At 38.4% G+C, this 24,843-nt stretch overlaps 1 protein-coding gene across 1 annotated transcript in view; it reads left to right on the plus strand.

Annotated features, from left to right (window-relative positions):
- The window catches only part of BCKDHB (branched chain keto acid dehydrogenase E1 subunit beta), a 63,616-nt gene that overhangs the window by 32,058 nt on the left and 6,715 nt on the right, over window positions 1-24,843 (plus strand). Inside the window, exon 9 of the mRNA XM_066612467.1 lies at window positions 1,582-1,668. Coding sequence (XP_066468564.1) covers window positions 1,582-1,668 — 87 coding nt within the window. The remainder of the gene's footprint in view (window positions 1-1,581; window positions 1,669-24,843) is intronic.

A 24,843-nucleotide genomic window follows, 5' to 3' on the forward strand; every position in this document is an offset into this window, starting at 1 on the left:
GTATGCACACAGAATCATAGAGTTGGAAGGAACCTACAAGACTATCAGCCCCTTGCCAATGCAGGCTGTCTATGACTGCAATGATTGCAGAACTAAGCCACCAATCTCAATAGGTGGCTATCCAGCTTCTCCTGAAAGACCTCCAGTGATGGAGTGTCTATCACCTTCTGAGGCAGTCTGCACACTGTTGAACAGTTTGTACCATCAGGAAGTCCTTCCTAATGTTTAAATGAAATCTCCCTTGTTATAGATTTAAACCCATTTGTACTGGTCACATCCTTCTGTGAATAAGTTCCACTAGACCAGTAGCTCTCAAACTTTTTAGCACCAGGACCTGCTTTTTAAAATGACACCCTATTGGGACCCACCTAGCTTTACAAGACTTTAAAAAAGGTGATCTAGAAAGAAATATTTTTATTTACTTACAAATAATATTTATTTGCAAAAAACTTGATCCAGTTCTTCTAATGAGGTAACCCTAATAAATAGCCTCACGACTTGAAGGGGCTTAGTTATGTGACCTAGCCTTCCCTGCTCCCACTATCTTTCATTGATGGACTTGGGGGGGAAAAACACACTAGAAAATATGCTGAAACATTTTATTTTCCTATATTTACAGACACTTGCAAACTGCAGGAGCTCAGCTGTTTGCAGAGCAGTTAGTAGCTATCTGATTTTTGAATAGCCTCAGGACTTGTGGCAATTAGTTATCTGATCTTTCTATCACCTGTGTTTTCATTGGAGGCTCTGTGGGACCTACCAGAAATTAGGTCACAACCCACCGAGTTGTGAAGAGAAAAAACTATTATCTAACACCTAGTTGACTCAATAATGACTATGACTCCAAATGCTGACACTATACCGTCTATATCACCTACTTAGTACACTTTAAAACTTATTTTAATTTATAATTATAATAAATTTAAATTATAAATTATGTTAAATTTAAATCATAACTTATAAAATGCACCTTAGAAATAAAGACACACAACACTGCTTTCTGCACGTTTTCCTTGGGGGGGGGGGGGAAAACGAAATCTGCCCAAAAATAAAACGTTCAAGAATACCTCTACCTATTACTATTGTGTTTCCTAAAGAAAGCAAATAAGTGAAACCAGGGCAAAAAACTATACACATCATCGCTTTTTAACTGTGAAAGAGATTAACTTCTGAACTAGCAGAAATGTTTGGAACAGTTAAATAGTGATGGCTGCTCTGTTTAAATCATTTGATGTTTGATTCAATACGTGGTGTTTTTGGTATTGTTGGTGTTTTTGGCTAAATAACACCATACACACAGCTTAAAAAATTTCAGTAGTAGCATACTGGACAGATAACTCAGCAATGTTTGCTGCTCTGTGTTGCCATTAAGTTTTTGTACCAGTTACATGTGTTTTTTAATCTAACTATTGGCAGATGAATTTAATAACCACATTCTATCCTTTAAAAAATAGTATTTTAAGAATACTTCTGTAATTGTATTGATTAAGGCAGAAAGTTTCTATTGTAATTGAAACTGAGCATATTGTGTTCAGTATTTTGTGTATGTATCAAAACTTTGTTCTGCTTTTCCCTCTTCAGTCAGTGGCAAAGACTGGACGATTGCTGATCAGCCATGAAGCCCCTATTACAGGAGGTTTTGCATCTGAAATTAGTTCTACGGTTCAGGTAATCTTCAGTTCTTTGTGTATTTGGGTATAATTTAGAAAAACATGTTGTGTTTAAAAACGTGTTTTTCGCAATTGGAATGGTAATTGTCCAGCTGTGTCTCGCTATTAATCTGTCACCTATGAGGAGAGAATGTAAAACAACTTAAATGATTCTTTCTCATTCAAGGAATACATTTACTTTGGTTGAAGTTGGTTTAGCTCATCAGAAATGTGTAGTTTTATAAAGCATTTCAGTATTTGAGATTCTTCTTTCAAGTATAAAAGTCCTTCTCTAGAGTAGAAAACATTGTTTTGAGTGATTGAAGTTAATTTTTGTTTTTGAGATAATACATACTGCATTTATATTTTCTAATGACAGCTGCCAGGGTTGCAGCCCAATCCTAAGCCGGGGCAGCATTGGTGGCTAGCGTGCTTCCCCTGCAATGACTGTTGCAAACAGGCACATCACTGGTGATGGTATACCCACAGCACCTACTTAGAGGCAATCGGTGCTAAGCCTTAGTGCTGGGAAGACATGTTGTATACTGCATCGCAAAGGCCTGGCATGCCTTTTGAATAAGATTGGGACTTCAGTTTGGATAAAGGTTTTCATTGAAACAGTTACTCAGAAATACATAGTGTTTGCTGCTAAATGTTAAAGGTAGCTGCTGTTTGTATTGTTTCTAACTTCCACCCTTGCCATTTGATGTAAATATATCTACTTTTGTGATTAAAAACAAACAAACACAAGGCATGATCCAACCAAAAGTGAGCATTTAAAATTCCATTTATTTTAGTAGCAGAGTTTAACACACAAAGGCCGCAATTCCACATACACTTACCTGGGAATAAGCCCCATTGAACACAAAGGAACTTACCATATTTTTCGCTCCATAAGACGCACCTGACCATAAGACGCACCTATTTTTTAGAGGAGGAGAACAGGAAAAAAATATTCTGAACCAAATAGTGTAATAAAATATTTAATAAACTATAACAGAATAACATTTGAACCATGTAAAGTGAACAGCAGTCAACAGTGGCATTAAGAACCATCACTGTCATTAACAAATGGAGAGACTTAAAGGTTTGAGTACTCTAGTTTTCTGGAAACCCCAAGAACTCATCATCGCTAGAGTCAGAATTTATGAAGCTCATTTGCTCACAATCACTGATATCACTTTCTTCGCTATCTTCATATAAGATACCGTCTTCACTTCCATCTAAGGCATTGCTAATGCCACATTTTTTGAATGACTGTACAAGGATCTCCTCCTTTACTGAGTCCCATGATGTTTTCACTCATTTTTTCAGAAGTCCTCCAGGACGTTTGGACCACACCTTTTCAACCCATATTCTCATTCCATTTTCATCCATCTATCCTGGCATGAAGATCCCCCCCTTTCTTCGGGTGAATGTGAGCATAAACTGGCATGAAGATCCCTCCTCCTTCTTAGGGTGAATGTGAGCATAAACTGGCATGAAGATCCCTCCTCCTTCTTAGGGTGAATGTGAGCATAAACTGGCATGAAGATCCCTCCTCCTTCTTAGGGTGAATGTGAGCATAAACTGGCATGAAGATCCCTCCTCCTTCTTAGGGTGAATGTGAGCATAAACTGGCATGAAGATCCCTCCTCCTTCTTAGGGTGAATGTGAGCATAAACTGGCATGAAGATCCCTCCTCCTTCTTAGGGTGAATATGAGCATAAACTGGCATGAAGCATAACATAATGTGCACTCTTTTTTGCAGTATTCGCTCCATAAGACGCACACACACACACCCTTTTCGGGGGGTTGCTCCATAAGACACACACACACTTTTCGGGGGGGGGGGTGCGTCTTATGGAGCGAAAAATACGGTACTTCTGGGTGGACATGCATAGGATGCCTTTTTTGATAATGGTCTACAGAGTTTAGCTTGAAACGTTACTATCTTGACTTGGTGAAAGTGGGCTTGAAATGCAGAAAATGAATTTCTTATGCGTAGGATTGCTGATTTTATTGAAGATTCAAAGGATGTATTGTGAAGAGCCGCCTTTATGGCTGTACAAAACATTGTAGCACCCTGTGCTCTGTTATGAAACGGAGTGCCAGGAACTCTTTCTAGTAAGACCAGGAATAGAGTGGCTTTTAACAAAAGGCAGAGCTTTATCCTTAAACTCTTTCTCTGCAAATAGCCACACACAGACTGCTATCCATTCCTTTGGAACCTTCCTTGCCCTTTTGGCTTATTAATATAAACCCTGGAATGAGCAGTTAGTCTGTGAGTAATCCAGGCATTCGAAATAACAGCCTGCATTAAGGAATTTGCTTAATTAGAAACATGACACATAAATAAAAGGAATTCTGTTAATTTGCAGAGTCACTCACTGCAGAGTCACTCACTGTTAGGCACTTTCAGAAGTATCTTTACAAATTGTATTTCACATTCCTATTTACAATGTTGCCTTTGTAATGTAAAATTTGGAGGTTGTTTTTAAGATGTTTTTTGGAGGTTGTTTTTAAGATGCAATTCTAGTGCATATGGAATACAGGTCCAACCTTGTTATACACATATTTTTTATACGCGGATTTGACTTGACAGGAATGGCCCCTGCAAATGAGAAGGAATGTGCTGATCCAAGGAGAAGGGGAAAAAGGCACCCCTTTAAAATCACCATTTAAAAATACTGCTTTTACTGTTGTAGAGAGACAGTCATGCAAGTGATTACAGGTATAACCTAATTGTCCACAGATTTTTCTATCTCAAAGCTGGTAAGAAAAAGTACCCTTTAAATTAAAGGAAAACAGTCTAACAATAGCCTCCTTAATTCAAGAGAGGGCAGCCTGGTGACAATCCATCAATCATTCTCTCTGGGCTTGATTCTTCCCTTCCCCTCCCCCCCCCCAGCATGTGAAAGAAGGCTAAATGGCAATGATTATCACTGGGGCTCCTGGTGAAGGGAGGGATTGCTGCCTCCTAGTGAAGCCTAAGGGCTTGGAGAGAGACTGATTGCCTCTGTGTGCATTTCAAAAGGTCAGCAAGGCTGTTTTTAAATCACAGGAGCAAAGGGGCTTTGTTCTTTAAATTGATTTGCTTTAGTGCGTTTTTTGCCATCCATGTGAGTTCTGGGAATGGAACCCTCAGGAATCATGAGACTCGACCTGTAGTTCAGGGAGCCACAAACTTGGCTCGCCAGAACTTGGTAGCCAACCAGATTTTATGTCCACTGCTGATCCTGACTTACTAAGCCTTTGAGGGACTTGGAAAGCAGCATGACCTTGTTCTTTTATGAGTGCCTCTGAAGCTCAGTGTAAGGTCTGGGAAAATTCTTTCTAAGCTTGGAAAAGGATGGGGCCTTTTGCTGTCCTCTTGTTGAACTTTTTTTGCCAGATTAAAAACTAGATCCCTAATGCTGGCAAGTGTGTTTGTGGAATATTGGCGTGGACATACAGGGAACATGTCTGTCATTCACATTACTCCAATGTGTCAGCATTTGGACTCGTCCTTAATTAGTATAGGATAATTAAAAACAAATTGAAGCTTAGGAAACTGTTCCATGTTTCAGGTTGGTATTGGTGACTTGAGCAACTTATTGATTAAATGGTAGGTGCCAAACTGTACTGAGAGATTTGCAAGAACATTACATAAAGCTGTGGTTGTACTGCTAGGTCTACAACTGGCAGAACAATTCATAAACCACAGTTGTGTCTGTAAGACATGAATACTTTCTCACAAATAATTTTTAACATGGATTTCCTTGCTTTGTGGGATCATGCTTTATGGATATGTATAGCTATAACTCTTGATGTATTTATTTTTTACAAGGACTATTTTTGTTAGTGCTTTTGTTATAGTTGTGCTTTCAAAACCATCAAGGGAAAAATCTTTTTTTATTTGGAATCATGAATTTTTTCCCCTTGAATTTATTGTGTGCTAATAATCATGGAGTTGGAATTCATTCTGAGGACATTTGTTACATGTAGCACTTTTCTCCCCACGCCTCATATAATCTGGAGCTGCCTTATTTTCTCACTTGTTTTGGTGCAGTGTTTGAACAGAAAATTGATTGCACCTGCATTTCTAACTTTTCAATATTTTGTTTTATACTTTCACAATATATATCTTCTTTAGAGGTGGGTTTTTTCTGTGATAATGAAATAACACATAACTGCTTTCTGCACTACTCATTTTTGTAAAAAAACAAAACAAAAATCTGCCAAAAAACCCCATTTCCTAACACCCCTGCATGTATGTGGCTGCATCTGCTCACACGATACTACCTATATCACCTACCTAATACACTTTTAAAGCAATTATAGTTTATAACTATAACTTATGGAAATGCGTCCTTGGAATAAAAATGCATTACACCTCTTTCTGCACTTCTAAGTTTGGAAAACACAAAAATCCATGAAAAAATAAAACCATTTTCACCCCCCTCTAATCATCATTTCTATGTACTTGTAAAGTTATTGCTCAGTTCTGTAGTTATCATTTTATTTAAATCAAATTCATTGCAGGATGTGATTTATGAAATGTATTGTAGAAGAATGTTGCTTTAGGCACACAAAAATTCAGCTTTATTCACTTAACACATATTCACTTCACAGTAAAGTCAGGTTTCACTGTTTGACATGTCTGTGCCATGGAAATAAAACAAAAAAAAATTAAAATTCATTTTTGCTGGATGCTATGCATAGTAAGGATGCCAAAAATCTTAGGGATCATAGCTGGCGTTAACTTTTTACACATGGAGGTAATAAAACTTAAATAAAGGGAGTCCAGTTGGAATAGATGATAAATTTCCATATCATCATTTCATCCTTAATGTGAGGTCTAGAAGAAACTGAATAACACCATATAGGTTACCACAAACACCTTATCACTTTTTATCTCATAGTACTTACACATAAAGAATCATGTGCTTGGAATTGATATGAAAAAAGATGGTGAGTTATCAAACTTACAATGCAGTTACCTTTTTGCCTCAAATGAAATAATTGTAGGGTAGGAATTTAAAAGCAATTGTTTTGTACAGGCACCTCTCATTTTACATGGTGGTTATATTTTTGGAAATCAAAATGCAAAAACTTTAAAATATTTTTACCATTAACCAATGGGGAAAAGCCCCAAAGTCTTGCATGATGGGGAGGCCAGGCAAGGGTAATCCCTGTGTGATTAGCAATACGGGGATCAGGATTATTCTTCACCACACTGTCTTAAATGTTGTGAACAGTGCTCCCATTGAAATCAGGCACATGGCCAATATCCAGTGCACATTCTTCACTCTAAAAGTGGTTGATTACATCTAATTTCATATCAGTTGTGCTTGCTTTTTGTGCCTTTTTAGCTTTAGGTACCTCAGACTAGGCAGATGAATGTTTTCTAGATGTGGTTGATGGGGAAAACAGTGTCACTGCTGAACATGCGTGAGCATGTAGGAAGTCATTTCAGAAAATTTGTGACTGTATATTTTGGTATTTAATTAAACAAGCGCATTCTTCCAAAAATATCTAAATCAAACATGCGTAAAATGAGAGGTCCCTATATTTTGCTGTATTTAGTGATGTGCTGTGCCCACCAGTTTCCACTTATTCCCTGGACTGCATGTGCAAAGTGAGGTGGTAGCAGTGTGGGTATGTTTAACTCATTTCTGGTGTAGTTTTATTTCAATAAGTTTCATTTTTGGAGTAATATGAGAGAGAGAGAGAGAGATGTATTCTGCTTGCTAATTTGGTACTATTTGCTGATTTGAAGAGCATGATGCATGAATTTAGCTAATTCATTATGAGTGTTAAATTCAGTGAAATGAGCTCCAAGAAACCACAACAGTGACTAACTGTATGATTCAAGTCTACCATTTTATTTAATTTTCAACTTTGCAATTTTTTTCTTGTCCTGTCACATGCTCCCTTATATGGTCTTGGTCTTCCTGAGTGTACATTTCATACAGCAAATTTCCTCTTGCTATCAAGCTGCTACAGTGGTTGAAATTAACATGTCCCAATAACCCAAGGATAGCATTGCAAATCCTAAGTGAAAGGTGAATAGTGAAATAGGTGGATGCAGAACATCACTTGTCTGCACAGTTGTTAAATACATACCTGTCGGTTTAAACAGGTGAAATAGCCATGGGTAAGAACATAAGAACAGCCCCACTGGATCAGGCCATAGGCCCATCTAGTCCAGCTTCCTGTATCTCACAGCGGCCCACCAAATGCCCCAGGGAGCACACCAGATAACAAGAGACCTCATCCTGGTGCCCTCCCCTGCATCTGGCATTCTGACTTAACCCATTCCTAAAATCAGGAGGTTGCGCATACACATCATGGCTTGTACCCCATAATGGATTTTTCCTACAGAAACTTGTCCAATCCCCTTTTAAAGGCGTCTAGGCTAGACGCCAGCACCACATCCTGTAGCAAGGAGTTCCACAGACCGACCACACGCTGAGTAAAGAAATATTTTCTTTTGTCTGTCCTAACCCGCCCAACACTCAATTTTAGTGGATGTCCCCTGGTTCTGGTATTATGTGAGAGTGTAAAGAGCATCTCCCTATCCACTCTGTCCATTCCCTGCATAATTTTGTATGCCTCAATCATGTCCCCCCTCAAGCGTCTCTTTTCTAGGCTGAAGAGGCCCAAATGCCGTAGCCTTTCCTCATAAGGAAGGTGCCCCAGCCCCGTAATCATCTTAGTTGCTCTCTTTTGCACCTTTTCCATTTCCACTATGTCCTCTTTGAGATGTGGCGACCAGAACTGGACACAATACTCCAGGTGTGGCCTTACCATCGATTTGTACAACGGCATTATAATATTAGCCGTTTTGTCCTTCAACCATTGCCTGCTTGAGTAAAGGGATTTCTGCTGGGAATTCCAAGAGCTGCTCCAGAATTTTTTAAGAAGCCTTAATCTTTCATAATGTGCGCTTATATGGAAAATAGTATTTTCTGAACTAATAAAACAAAGATTAATAACTTAATTTGCTGTGAGCATGATTGCGGATAGTATTTTTTTAAATTAAGAATGGGAAGGAATTGGGTGGACATTTATACCAGGCTTTCTGGTAGCAAGAAAACCTTGCTAGTGATGGTTATTTGTTTTTCGCAAATGGTGAAAGGGTTTTTATAACATTATTTCACTCTTGTTTCTAGAATAATGGTTATTGGAGGCATCTGTTGTCACATAATATGCTTGTAATTTTATGTTGACATGGCAGGAGGATTGTTACTATTGCGTTTTCTGTGATTGTCAGGTTCTTTTGACACAGAACCATTTAGAATATGTTAAACTTCCAAAAATACAAGTCTAAAACATGATCAGAAACTCAGAATTTGCCTTATAGCCAATTTCCTGTCTTGTTCTTTACTTTTTAGTTCAGCTGGCAGTAATCACAAGTTCTAAAAGTTTGTCACAGTTCTATAGATCACAATATTAGATAGTGTCCTTGAGTTGGCAGACTCAATTAATGAAGTGTTAGAGAGCAGTAAATAGATCTGCAGGATAGAATAGCCATGTGGAAAGAAAAGAATGGGCAAGGGCAGAACTTGTGACAATGAGAAAAGGTGGGTTGGGGGATGACAATAACTAAGAAGAATTCAACCATTTATATTGGAAAAATTGATAATATTAAGAATTCCCAGTTCTGATTATAGTGACTAAAAATAAGTGAATTTTTAAGATTTCATTTGCCAGTATTTCCTTGTTATAAAGGAACAGAATGAGAGCCAGAATGGTGTAGTGGTTCAGGAATTGATCTTAGACCTGGAAGATCCTGGTTCAAATCCTCACTCAGCCACAAAGCTTCCTGGGTGATGTTGGGCCAGTCACGATTTCTCAGCCTCACCTACCTCATGGATATTTTTCATTGTGGATGTGTACAGCTTGTGACATAAATGATTCTATTTGGATTGGCAGTGAACCTAGCAGTGTTCATAGAATGCATGATATTAAGGTCTTTATGTTGATAGAAACCTTTCACTTTTGCAGATCGCAGACAAGGAATAAAAATCCCTCACTGTGGTATCAGTATGAATGCAAGTTGGAATGCAGCAAAATGGTTTCACTGTGTCTGTTTGCTCATTGTGTGTTGTATTCAATACTTGTGAGGCTGGAAATAATACCAGGTTTTGGAGGGTGGAAAACATGCCCTCGGATCTTTACTTGAGCAAGTTATGTTCAACCCACCCTGCTTCACTCTGCATGGGATACAGCTGCTCATTCTCTGTATAGCGTGTATGAGATGCCACAGCCAAGGTATAGACATCTTACCTTTAATATATACAGGTTGAGTCTCATTAGTCATGTGGGTTTCTGTTCCCAGAACTCATGTGGATGGCAAAAATTGCACTATAGCAAATCAGATTCTCTGCCTCTTTGTACTCATAGGATAAGTTTTAATTACAGTAGCATTTGATTACAGTATGTAATCTGCCTTCCTCACTGATTCTCACAACACATTGTGAGAGTCTTATAGGCTCAAGGCGGTTCACAAAGGCAGGCTAGACTAAACTCATCTTTATTTCAAATGGGGTTTATGGTTGTTCTGCGAACACACAGAACCCTTCACTTCCAGATGGAATCCTTCATGGCTTGGCCACCATGTCTGGCATCTGGGTGTGCCTTCCGAGCCTCGAGCAGGAGCAGCTTCAGGTCAGCCAAGCTGTTAATCTTTTTCTTCCTTGGAAACTGACTCTCCATACTTCTTTGCATTCCTGTGGCATTGCTTGCAAGTCAGTCACTATCTCACAGTCACAGGTCACAACAGTGACTCCTCCTGGCTCTGTCCTCTCACAACAGCTTTGTTGACTTTTTGGTCTCCCATCCAATTTTCAACCAGGACCGCTTCTGCTTAGCATTCTTTGGGCAGCTTTCAGCTCAACCAGCAGACCATACCTACCATTTTGGGGTACATGGAATGATGTGTACTCTCAGCTTCTACATGACAGCTCACAAAGCTTCGATAAAAACACTCCCAAGAGTAAAGATATCTCACAACATCCATCAAATAAAGTCTAGACCCATCTTCTCACTCTAGGTAAAAGTCTGTGTACATGGTCCTATATAATGGATAGGCCAATCCGATTTTGGGCTTACAGTAGGGGAATCTCGTGATCTTCTGTCCTAAATCTCAGTGAGGCATTTTAGAAGGAATGCTCCTATGTAGACTGAAGCAGGTAAAATGGTGACAGGAGTGGGTTATGAACAGCTTCAGGGGAAGAGCTGGATAGGTAGTTGCACATGCTAGGCTCCTATCTCCTTTTTCTGGCTCAACATGCCCCCTGAAGCTCCATGAACTTATGCCAGCTAAAAACCTGGTGTAGGTCTGAGGAGACCCACTGATGGTTGGCCATGTGGCTTAAAAAATAAAAAAAAATTTTTTTATTTTCCCTTCCTAGAGCACCTGTTTGCCCTCCTGTCCCCCAGGAGGGTGACCCTCCAGGCACCACTGTATCACACAGGTTAGTGGAGGATAGGAGTGGGGCATAAATCACTCTGAGTGGATATTTGGTCAGAAAATATATTTGGTTGTATTAAGTACATTGCATATGAAATATAGCTTGAAATCAATATTGTGTAAGACCATAAATAAAAGGATGTCAAACTGCACGTGCATTTTGCTAAATTACAAAGTTTTAAATGAGCACTGTTAGGTAAAAGATTCTTTTTAATTTTGGACAGAAATAGTTTTCTTTTGGCGTGCAAAAAAAAATTATTATTATTATTAATTATTAACAGTATTTATATACCGCTTTTCAACTAAAAGTTCACAAAGCGGTTTACAGAGAAAAAAAATTATGACTTTTTTGCACATGACTTTGTGGGCCGCAAGAGCTTTTCATCAGAACAATATAACATGGCACTCCTTCACAGTGACATTTATGAAGAGTCGTTTTTTCCATACTCTTGTGATGCAGATAGTTCCTGGCTATTGAGCAAATTACAGGAGTGTAAATTTGGAAATATGTTCTTGCCGTATTTTTGATGACCTGATTTCTATTTGGCGTTACTGAGTTTGCTGTACATATGTTTATTTGCCCGGAGGCAGAACTTCAGGAATACTTGTCATACGGTACATCTGTGTTTACTAACTATAATTTATAACTCAAGGCAATACACTTGGCTGCCTGTGTAATAATTTTTCAGGAGGATCAAAAATATGTCCTCCAAAACAGAACTGGAATGAATGAGTCTTCATTTAATGAGGCTTTCTTCCTTCTAGTGGGTTTAGCACATACCTCTCTCCTAATGTTAGAATTCATGCTCCTGAAATGTGTTTTATGTTATGTTTGCTCTTAGCAAGTACTTTCTATATACTTGTAGCATATAACCACAGCTGCAAAAATATACTTTTTATTCAAATGAATTGGGTTGGAAACATGCTCTTCTAAACATAAATTTAACCTAGAGAAATTAGAACCTATGATCCAAAATACAGTCTCTCATTCTATGAATTGTATAATATAGGACTAGAACTCCAATTCTAGATCTTTAATAGTAGTCTACCTGTTATGCTGATATATTAGCATAGTAAACATAGTGTGTAAATATAGTGATATGACCTATGAATTTTTTTAAGTATAAATTTACAATTATGGGGTTGTATCCAAAGAAAATTAGTTATTACTAAGCACCATTGAAATCTCATTGAGATTTCAAAGTAGTCATGATTAACTTTAATTTCATAGGGTCATGAGTTTCATTGGATACAACCCAATGTCCTATTTTATATTTAGCGGGCCTCATATACTACCCCATGTTGCATCATTAATCTGTAGTTCAATTCCAATTTTGTAAAAAAAAATAAAAAATCATTTTAATTAGCTTCAGTCTGGTTGCATTTATGACTTTTTACCTAACATAGATTGAATGTGACAGGACTTAACTGTGAAAATGTTTTGTAAAATAACCTAACGTATGGGTGCATTTAACATGTCTTCTAGTGAAAAAATAAGGGTTGAAAGCATATTTTGTTAAACTGGAATTAACTAAGACACTAGTTCCGTGCTTCTCAAACATTTTAGCACCCACTTTATATAACAAATGCTTGCCCAGGAGGCCTCGCAACCCACAAAAAACCAGTTCACAGCCTACAGTTTGGGAACTGCTGCATTAGTTCATAAACTCTGGCTAGCACTAACTAGAGTTTTCTGGATTTGGATGTCGTAGCAAATCCCAGTTGGTTAAAGTAGGGCTAGAAGTTTAAAACCGTGTCACTTAATGTGTGACTAGAAGGGGGAAGTGTGCAAGGTCATGAATATCATGTGAAAGCTTGGTTGCATGTGCGGTTTCCAACTAGCCATAGAACTGACCTTAAACTGGCCTGGACAGGAGGTGTGGTCTGGAGGTTGAGCTGCTGCCTTGCCTGAAGAAACTAAGCAGGATCAGCTTCTGTCTCACTTTGGATGGGCAAGTGGAAGCTGCCGAAGGAGGTGACGGAGCTCCTTGAAGGAATGTGAATGACTGAGGAGTAGTCAGCTGGCAAGGAATGGATGACATCTTGACAAGCTGAGGCATGATTTGTAGCTGCTTGTGAAAGTTTGGAAGACAAGAGGTGTGCGGTCAGGATGAAATTGCTCTATGAATGGAAACATTTGGAGAAATGGAGGGCTCTATGAGTTTCTATCATAGAATAATATTTTTAAAAACCCCATTTGATAAAATGAAGTTTATAGTCAGCCTACTTATGTAAACCGCCTTGAGTCTGTGAGAAAGGTGCTATATAAATATAATAAATACCAAATGTATGGAGGTAATATAAGTATGTGGTGTTGTATGATCACATAATCATTCAAAGAACATCAGTCATAATACTTGTGGCCCCATCCTATTCAGACCTGATGTCATTGTGTCTCTTCCACTGACACTGACTGCTATAAAGCACTTCACTCCAGTTGTAAAAGGCACTTTGGCAGCACACTCAATAGCATACTGGTGGAAAGGTTGGAGTCTTCCCAATGACATCAGTGGATCTGGAACTGCCCACCACTGAAGTGGTGAGGGACAGTGGTGAGGGATGGTGGAGGTAGCAGTGGGGGTGAGACATGGGCGGATCAGGTCGGGAAGGGGATAGATTCAATGGCAGTTGCTATTGCTGAATCCTAACTCACTTCCTGTACTTGATTCCACTGCATGGGTCCACATGGACCTGTAATTAGCAGCTATAATATCTGATTTTTGAATAGCCTCAGGGCCTGAGGCAGTTATCTGATCTTTCCATCACCCTTTGGTAACCCACCAAAAATCAGGTTGTGACCCACAGTTTGGAAACCACTGCCCTAGCAGATAGTGAACTTGTGCACAGTGAACCATTGATTCTATGGGATTCAATGGAGGTTGTTAGGGGGAGGAGTACCTTATCTGTTGGTCTTCTGCTACCTCTAGCTATTTTAAAGGCTCCTTGTTGGTTGTGGTTGCCATTTTGAAGATCCCTGCTGTCTCCAGAAGGACTCTGCTCCACTGTGGAAACAGAAAATACCTTCCCGAAGGAGCAGTGTCTTTCAAAATGATGCCTGAGACGAGCACGGAGCCCTTTGAAATGCTTGTGGGAAGCTTCCTACAGGCATTTCAAAGGTCTCTATGCTGGTTGCATTTTGAATGTCTCTGGAGCCTTCAGGAAGGCAGCAGAGACGTTCAGATCATGTATAGGTGAGAAGAGCATCACAGGGAACACGAGGTAGGTGACAATCCTGCCCCTTGATGATATGAGAATTCACAAGTAGCAAATTTGCATATGAAGAGAATTGATTGTAGATTTTAAAATGATATTCAGATGTAGATATGAAGACTAAACATACGTAAGGATATATACATTTGATCACAATTTACCAGAATAAAACTGGATGGAGGATTTTACTATTAAAAAGGGTTTAATAACTCGCAGGAATGTCTCTGTTCCAGAGTAAGTGCCAAGTGTTAATGGTGCGCATGCTCACGCTCTCTCTCTCTCTCTCTCTCTCTCTCTCTCTCTCTCTGAAAATGGTTAGGTTTTTTTTTAACCCATAGATTTTTATCTCTATGTGAAGAAATTTCTGAGTGTGGAAAAGCTGACTCGTGTAATTTCAATAATTCATGGTAAAACTTCATTCGTTAACTGACGAAGATTTATTGCATTTTAGCCAGGAGGGGAAATGACCAAAATGTGAATAACAACCCTTCACTTTAGTTAATCAGAGCAGTAATTCTAGTATGTATAGGATCTGTGAGTAGTTAGAAACATTGTACTGTGAAGATCATAATAGGGATTAGGAAGCCTTGGTTAATTTCTAAGGCATTAATTTCCATTAATACCTTAGGAGTTAACCAAGGCTTCCTAACTTCATATAATACTTAAAAGGTAATTTTGTGAGATGTTGCAGCAATCATTACAATAATACTAGCATCAGCTGACAAAATAAAAATTGTTAATTTTATGCAAGTTCTTTCTCCTACCCCATTATGTTGTTTTGCTGTCTTGTCATTTAATGTTAAGAATTAACTACTGAGAGAAAAATTGTAAAACATTGATAGTGCAGGTTCTGTGAGGTCAGTGGCTTAAATAGTTTTTTTGGGGTTGTTGTTGAGAGATTTATCTGTTTCAAATTGCTATTTCAAATTGCAAATAAATGTGCATTTGGGATATGCTTGCTTTGCAGTTGCTTTGTGAGTTCCATGTGATTTTTCTTTTGTAGCCTGCAATCTGATCTCAAAGGACCCCCAAAAAACCTATTCAACCAAAGAGATATGTATGTGTGTCACAATCTCTGTGTATCCCCAGGTGGAAAGATGGTTGTACCATGACTTCTTGCAGCCTTCGAAATCATGAAATTGGCTACAGTGACTTCATGGGCTAATTCCTCTGCTGACTTCACACTCATGTTTCTCTACTCTATGCAGTTGGGTGGGTGAAAACCTCAACCTCTTGCTTGTGTGAACAAAGGGAAATTAGCATTGTGAGAGACACAATTACCTGTGTCTCCCACTGCGTTTCTGTACTTTGCAGAACCACCACCATCTTTACTATGGTACCCTGTCACTAACTAAAGTGCTTCCCACAAAGATAGTGTTGGTACTTATATATTCCAGGGTACCCTGAAATACTGTATTAAAACACAACATTTTTACACCTAATGTTTCAGACTTGTAAAATTAACATTTCTGTCACAACATCAGCTGTTACTCCAGAATGGACCAAGTCAAGTCTCACATGTAACAGAATGCATTTCTGTAGGACTTCTGCCTTACCACATCAGAAAAGTTTGAATCAGATTGGGGGGGGCAGCTTTACAGTTAAAGGCAGGAATGTCAGTTTGAAAGTGAGAATAGCCACACACTGAACAGAGGAGCATTTCAGTAATCTTCCAGTTGATAGAGAGTAGATTTTCAGGGGCAGAGACAGATGTATTTATGTTTACAGAATGCAAGCTATAGTTCCTAATAGTGTTATAGATCGCAGTGTATTTTCATCATAATAGAAATCAGTCTTTGTTTAAAAAAAGCTTTCCATAAGCAAGCTAGTTCCTACTTATTGCATTGTTATGTATATTTCTAGTTTTACTGCACGCCTCTCCTTGTGCAGAAATGGAAGTGATATGCAGCCTGACGTAATTTGCAGTAATATTTACAGGAAGTAATCTAGGCTAAGATAATGGTTTACTTAAGTTTATATCTGATTAGTTTTATAACTGTGATTAAGCTTCTGAAACTGGAGCAAGAGAAGATAGGCTTGTTGGAGAACTCTGATTTCAGTGGCTACAAAACTACATTGGGCAATTTGTCAAAAGAACTTTGCCCAGAAATTGAAATTTCTGACAAATTGATCCTGTGAATGTCACTTGGTGAGAGATGGATAAGCACTTAAGATGTCTGCAAATATCACCAACTTTAAGAGTATTAAGAATTTGGGAGGTACTAAAATTCAGGAACGGTGGCTGTTAAGCATGCCTCAAATTTTTTAGTTTGTACACTTTTAAGCTCTACAGTGATTATTTTTCAAACTAAGCTTTATTTTATGATGCAGCCACACAGTATAAACGTTTTGGCCACACTGTTATTTCTTGCTCCATTACTTGGGTAAGGGAATTCCTTCCAAGTCTTAAGGAAATGACAGCAAACATTCTGAAATCTCAACTGTGTGTAATTGTGGAATATGCAGCTTTACCAGATATGTGCAGTGATGCTTAGTGAGGCTGTACAGCACTGTATAAAGTCAGTGTTAAAAGAAAACGTGAGAACATTTTTCTAATATCATTTGATTCAATGATTCATTTGACTCATAAGTAGAAGTGTTTGTTTTTGGTGAGTAAGATGGGATAACAGCCTTACTGAACACAATGGGCTTATAAGCTAAGTAAGGTAAGGTAAATAACACAGTTTTCAAACACCTCTATTTATATGACTCAGATATAAAGCTGGTAGAACTGTCAATTTAATTTGTTCTGAATCTTCTACCTGCTTTATCCTGAGGTCTTGGGGTCTGCTTTTAAAAGAAACACATTGAAATGGATAAGAGGAAGGAAATGTAAAACTATTAAAGTTTACCTTCCATTTTGGCTCTAGCTGTCAAAAGCAAATTTAAATAAATGTTCTGTGGTGCTGCTTAAATGGATTTCACACTTGGGGTGGGTACAGTAGAACTTTCAAGAAAGTCACAATTGGTACCCGTGTTGTATGATTCGAACATATAGATGTTTGAGCCAACATGTTGAAACATCCATTCACAGATGAAGGGTGATTCTCCTTTGCTGGGTGTGGAGATTTTTTGCCCCTTCATAGTGTCTTTCTCCCACTATAATTAGAGAATTAATTTTTCTTCCTTAAATATAGCTTAGGCACACTGAGATTATAAAATGTGTTGTACTGAACTTATTTCAATATAATTAAATGGGTTTTAGTCTTGTTGTTGATTACTGAAAATTGTTGTAAAATTGAGGTAGAGAACCAAAATATTTGTCTTGTTTGCATAAGTTAAAAGCACCAGTATTTGTGGGAAAAAAATTAAATGGAATGTCGGAGTCTTCATTACTAATCAGAATTGCATCAAACATTTTTTTGAAACAAATGTAAGGCATGGTTTGAATAAGTGTCATTTATTTTATCTACTAGAAAATACTTTCTCCTTAAGGATGATGATCAATTTTTCTGATGTGGTTTATTTCAGAAATGTGTGTGAGAGTAATGTTTAGGATTTAAATATGAATAACTTATTTTTCTTAGCTTTCAAAGTTGAGGTTTTACCTGAGAATATTTATTTACCATTTAGTGGTGATTTTTATAGTCAGTAAAAGTATGTATACAACTTCAGTTCACAAACAATATTGGTCACCTAGGCTACAATCCTATACACCCTTTTCTAAGAGTACGCCCTATGGAACACAATGGGACTTGCTTCTTAGTAAACATGCATAGGAGTGCGCTGTTAATTCGGTTTGTACTGAAGCACTTTACATTCTTTTAAAAATGTATCTATAAACTCTTAGGTGTTATGCATTTGTGATTTTTTTTTTCCTTTACAGAATGGAGGACTGCTATGTAATTCTCTCCAGTCTAGTAATAAGTATTAACATCTGTAATATGATGCATGGGTAAAGTATACCCTTGCATCTGTTTTGTTGTTAGCGTCTGATTCCATTTCATTTTCTTTTTTAATGCTGTTTAAAAACAGGAAGAATTTTTCACAGTTCAGGATTCAGGCCATACAAATAATTAAGTCTTGATGGGTTCTAAATATCTTCAGAGAAGGGTTTTAAACTATCGTTAGAAGGCATAAAACCCAGTTATTTGCCATTTTTGCCAATATAATATTCAGGCATTACTTAAGCTGAGGTGTATAGGGTGATATTAAACAAGTTCAGTAAGGCAGAAAAGAATGTCCCATGTGTCTGGTATAGAAAACTAATTAGTGGCAACATAAATCAAGTTAGGTAAATACTGTTTTATGGTCATACGTGTGCTAATATGCAGGTATGTTGTGAGGAGACATTTCAGCTGTGCAACTGTTATTTTTGTACTCTGTTTCAACAATTAAACCTTTTCGCAGGCATGGGTTTCCAGGCCTTACCTCTGGCAGTTTTTTGGCTCTGAAGCTTTTAGCTGTGCCTAAGTAGCTTCCTTTGATGTAAATCATGCTGCATTAATAGGTCATTGCTTGTTGATTTACTGCTTGCCTCGAATTTGGGATTGTATAAACCACGGAAGAATGTGTAGCAGTGTAATAATTCTGTAGGTATGGGTAGAAAACGATCTTGCTTAGCTTCTCTATTGATCATTTTTCTCATCAGTAACCTGCTCTTAGCTGATTCAGTCTGCCTTGCTTAGCTGTGATGTTACTTTCTGAAACATTTGCAACACTTAGATATTTGCCCCGGATGAAAGAGATTAGGATTAAATCAGTGAGTATATCTCAGCACGCTTCTTAACATTTTGGGCAGTAGCGTGAAATCTCGAAGGTACTTGGAAAAGACCTCATTCAGCAATGTATGTGACTGTGCCTAAATATATTACTTAAATATATTGCCTTTGAAACCAGATTTCAAAGCTGTGGAATTGTTTCCATTGCTTTGTTCCAAAGTATTGTTTCAGGCCATTTGAAAACACTGAAAATAAAGAACAAAGACAAAACTAGGCCATTTCAGACTCCTGTATTTTCAGTCGGGTGTGTGTGAGAGAGATGGGATAGGTAGGGCACAGGATTCCAACCTAGGATTTAGTTTTGTCATATTAAGGAAAAACAAAACCCTGGTTTCATTATAAAAATGAAATTCAGCACAAATTGCAGGCATGTAGTTCTCATTGCTTTATTACTAAATAGTATTTAATACTTGCTTTGTTCATTAAAAAGGAATTATTTTCCATCCATTTTTCTCTTATAAAACAATCTGATTGTTTAGGATTCATCAACATTCGGTTTGGTGGGATACTGGAAAACTTAATTTATAGTATGTATAGTTAACTGTTTTCGCATGGGCTAGTAAATGCTACAAAACTATATATTATAATTTTTAGGATTTGAATTCCTTTTAGGATTTAAATATCATGTGTTAAGTGTTAGATTTATTTCAGTCAAACATCCTGTAATATAAACATGGTTAGTATAAATAACACCCTTCGTGTTTGTTTTTATAACTTATTTTCTTAAAAGTAAACATTTTTTCTGTTTACAAAACTCAGGAAATGATGATCAAAGCTTAGTAAGATTATTCTACATTTTTTAACCACATCTGTTTGGTTGGAAACTATTTCACAGAAGATTCAGTAAATTGATATTTAAAACTCTTGTTTTCAGAGAGAATGACAATTTGATCAAAGCATTCAGGAGAATATATGGAACAAAAATCTGTTTTGCATATATAAAATTGTTTGATGTGAGCACTTGGGATTCCCCATAAAAATATCATTAGGACATAAGGAAATTTGGCTCAAGGTTTTCTTTAAATCTGAAAACATGTTTAGTTGTTAATTTCTGGATACTTGCTACTTAATTTACCTCCTTCATGAAGTGCAGTATGAGTTTTTAGGTTAAAAAACTCAATCAATAAAGCAAATATCATGTGCATGTAATGTCTGCAATGTGGCCTATGTTAAAAAAGTTACTGTGAACAATTCAAATGTACCTGGAAATTAGTCGCTTTGAACTTTCGGTTTGCTTTAACAATCACCTTTAATTCATGTCGGAGTGTTATAATTTATTGCAGCAGGGTAGCTGAAGTCTGGTATCAATGAAATTCAAAAGAATACAAGAAACAGCTTTCACGTCTGAGAGTCCAAGGACAACTCAGATGATGATCCTGAAAAAAGAAAAATAATTTAAAAGTTCCATGGTTTTATTGGAAAGCTGAAATGTATGAATCCCAAAGTGTTTCAAGATTGGCTGCTCATCTAAACGCAGCCAAACTTTTACTGTTTAGTATTGTCACACAAAGCAGCTATCTGCAAGCCCAAGTTTCTGTAGTTAAATCCTGGAAGGCCCCTTGGGTGGCTAGCATTGAATGGTGTATTGTTAAAGAGAAGCTAGTATCACATTTCATTTGAGAAATGTGCATGTTAGAATGCCATAATTCTGTTTGTGTAAAATGTTAATGTTCCCTGCAAGCCCACTTGGGTTTAAGTGCATTTCCAAACGCCTGAAATCTTCATGCCACTGTCTGTAAGATTAGATTAAATTGACAAACCTATTACACCACCCCGGTGAACTGATTGTTCTAGTATTCAAATTACATTGTAGGACTTCCTCTGGCTTTGAAAACATCAACCACTTTCTGAACGGCTTTCAGCATTGCTGCTTTCCCCTTGAATGCTTAGCTTGAGCATGAGAGAAGAGAACAGAACTAGAATGCAACTTTTACGAGAGCTAAACTAGGGTATTGTGTACCGCACTTTGTGGAGGAATAACTTTACCTTTTCATTCTTGTTTCATTAGTCCTCTGTACACATTATGTAATGCATGAGAAGTGGATGGTTAGGGATACTCTTCCTTTCTGTATGTTGAAACCTACTTGGATAAATGACTCATGTAAATCCTACCAAGTTAAGCTAATTACATTTTAGCCCTTCCCTTACGTGCGTTCCTCCTCCGTAGCACTTCTGCTAATGGTTTATTTGCTTGAAAACCAGTAATTGACTTCTTTGCAGATCTCAGGTGGATCCAGGTGCATTTCTCCACTACTTCTGTAATAGGCGAACCCTTCCCTCTTGTCACATCCTTGTTCTCTTGAACTTTAATTCTCAGTTCTCTCTTCTAACTTGATCTCCTGCTGCTCTTTTTCCTAAGGTAATGGTTCCCAAACAGCGAACCATGGCTCCCTGGGGAACCATGGAAACCAGCTGGCTGAGCCACAGTTTCCTTGCCGAAAAAAATTGTTGCCCTATACAATGTATAGGATTGTAGCCCTAATGGGGAGTTATAGCCAATGGTCCAGTAAGTCAAGGGAGCCACCAGTTGAAAAAGTTTGGGAACCACTTTCCTAAGGTATGCATTCATTTTTTCTATCTTCAAAACAAGATGTGAGCTCTTCAAGGGCAGAGGGCAATAGGCTAGATCTGCGGTTTTCAAACTCTCAGGGAGTTTGAGGACTGTAGTAAGTCCTTGCAGGGGAGCGAAGGGAGGCAGCGGGGGTGGGGGGAAGGCAGCAATGTGATCCCCAGGATCACGTCGCTAAGGGGGGCTGCGCAAGTGTCTGCAGGGCTCCTCAGCCTTCTAAAAGTGAAAGAGGAGCGACTGCACTCCACTTCTGGTTTTGTGGATTAACTGAATTGCTGATGAAAATTAGTGGCTGTTGTGGTTGGCATATGCTATGGTTTCCCCAATCCTTACTGTTTCTCGCATGAGGATAGCATTTGGTTAACCTCTCCACCACACAATATTTTGTCTGTCAGTTCATTGGTACCCATGTCATGTGAGCTGGGTTCTAATCTATATCAATTGTGCCTTGAATGGCAGCCTTTCAATGTGCATTGGGCAGTGCACGGGCAATAAAATATTTCAACATTAGTTGATTCAGGCCTGTAGTATTTACTGCCAAGGTATTAAGCAGGTTCAGAAAGAATTGCCTCAGAATTTTTAAAGTATAGGGTGTGAAACCCCAGGGGTTTCCCCTGGGGGCTGGGGGATAAGAATAGGCCCTCAGTTTGGCTGTACTTGTCGTAAGAGGCGACTAAACAGCCACCGGGTAGATGAGACTTGTCAGCCTGGGAAGGCAGCTCATCTGAGAGAAGGATGATCCCAAACCTCCACTGCCTTGTGGCTACATCCAGTTATGGAAAAGGCTTCAGGAGTCAACCTCGAGACAAAATCCGGAGTCAGAGTCCCTGAGGCAGTTCATGGCTGAACACAGTCACGTTCTGGCAACTCCTGCAACGCCGCTGGAACAAACCGTATTGGCCTCTGCCTTTCCATTGGACCATTTCAGCAACGTGGAGAGGGTGGATTTGCTGCATGGGTAACAGTCTATCCTCCATACCTACTTTACCCAAGCTTCGCGCACTGGAGAGGACACTGTTCCAGAACCACCATTCAGAGCGTGACACCTTCCGAGACTGAAGGATGCCAACAAGGGTGTGATGCACTCTAAGAAGCAAATAATACCTTAATTTTTTATGCCTTTAGATGTAATTTCAAATTGTATAGTAGCAGTTTTTTTTTAAGCTTCCTTTCACTTTGTCAGCACAACTGTGGTTTTAATATGTTGATATTCTTAGTTAAAAGAAAATACAACGTTTAAAATGAAGCAAACCTATAAAATCTTCAGCTAGATTTATTAACTGCAGAGAAAAAGTAATTAATTGAAAGAAAATCTAGAGAAAATACATAGTGCGAGAACTTAATTTTATTAGTTTGAGAGGGAAACTCCTAGGCATATGTTGGTAAAAGTATCTCTAGGGTATACAAATTTAATTTATATTTAAAACAGTTAGATTAGTGGTAGAAATAGGTAGCAATGATTACAAAAATTGTTTCTCTCTAAAATAAGAAGGGGATCCCACCACAAACTGTTGCAATATGTACATCTTCTTGTAAGTATGTCCCACTAGGTTCAGTGTTAACATGCCATGGGTCACACTAGTAGGTTGCAGGGACTGGTTGAAGTCTTCAGGACTGAACAGTTTTTTTCCTTCCCAACCTACCACTGAGCAAAAAGAATGAGGTCTTTCTAGAGACCTTGCTTCTCTCCCTTTTACTCCTCACGAAGCAAAAGATATTGGGGTGGGGGGGGTTAGCTCTAGCTCTCTTTGGGGGTTTTGTTTTTGAAAATTCCTATCTTTCATAAGCCTCTGGAGTTTAGTGGTTGTGTTGGTCTCTGGTCAATGCTGCCATATAATGCACATGCACAAATCTCATAGATAAGTCGATGGCAAGTTTTGTCAAAAATCCTGAAATTGCTATGACCTATGGATTAATTGAGGGTGTATGGAAAATCTTTGATGCTCCCCTCACCTCCAGACAGTTGTCTGAGCCCAGCAGAGGCCATGGATGTCTGTTGAGCTCAGACTGAGCTTGAGAGCAAAAAAAAGATGTTTGGTTTTTTTAAAAAAAACGAAACCTGAAGTGACATTTTCAGTGCCTTATAAGGCATTAGGAGCCCCAGGGAAGCCTCTGCTGGGTTCAGACGATCCTCTGGAGGCAAGGGAAGCAGAGCTCACCTCTCCTCCAGAGGGAGCGTGGGGGGGGGCTGTGGTCCCAATCCGCAGATAAGTAAATCTGCAGAGACAGGATTCATGGAAATGGGGGTCCCCCTGTACTTCCATAGCAGCAACCCTCACAAACACTACAACTTTCATAAACTCATTCACCTTCCTTCCTGTTTGGAGAACAGCTCAGTTCCTGTGGTGCTTCAGAACTTGGTACAATAACTCCATTTTTTTTCCTTTTCCTCTACACATCCCGCTGCTTAGCCTGGTCTGTTCCCTCCCCCCACCTCACCAAGCAGCTGTTCTGGGAAACCAAGGTGGCCTTACACCGTTGACCCATGTATAAATTGACCCAGGTTTTCAGGGTCAATTTTAAGACTTAAATTTTTCAACATACACACAAGCATATAAGGTACATTTTTTGAATTTTCTTTTGTAAATTTATATTCTATAATTGTGTATATTTTCATTGTAAACTGCTTTCAACTGCCCATTGGGCTGTGGAAGTAGGATTAAAAATAGCTTAAGTATATAATGACTATTTTCTTTGTGGTTGATCCTGTTATGGCTACAGTCCTCTCAGTGCAGGAGTGAGGACTTCTGTAATAGAAGTGATAATACGAAAATGGATTGCACTGTCCACACCAGAAGCATTGCTTACCTAGGTAATGCTTTTGGTATTAGTTTCATCCAGATTGCTGGTCAGTTTCAGACATCTTTTTTTATTGTTCCAAACTGGCCCAAGGGCACATTAGGATTGCAGCCTGTATAGTATATACAGGGGTTTATACAGTGGGTTTAAGCTTACAAAAATAGCATCAAGTGCAGATGTGAAAATGCTGAAGTTTAGCTTTTAATTGGTTCTATTATATAATTTATATTCATTAGTATAAACCCAGATGAAGACTAAAACATAAGCTTAATCCCTGCTGTATTTATGGTTTTAAGGAAAAGGCCAGGTTTAAAAGCTGGAATGTTAAATTCTATATTAGGCCAGTTTTATTGACTCTTTTGAAGCAGAATATACAGTTTTCTTCTGGAACAATCACATAAGATCACCGGTGCCCAGCCATTTTCCAAACAAGCTCCCATCCAGGAGCTTCAGAGA

The sequence above is a fragment of the Tiliqua scincoides genome, chromosome 1, assembly GCF_035046505.1.
Source record: "Tiliqua scincoides isolate rTilSci1 chromosome 1, rTilSci1.hap2, whole genome shotgun sequence".
Lineage (NCBI taxonomy): Eukaryota > Metazoa > Chordata > Lepidosauria > Squamata > Scincidae > Tiliqua > Tiliqua scincoides.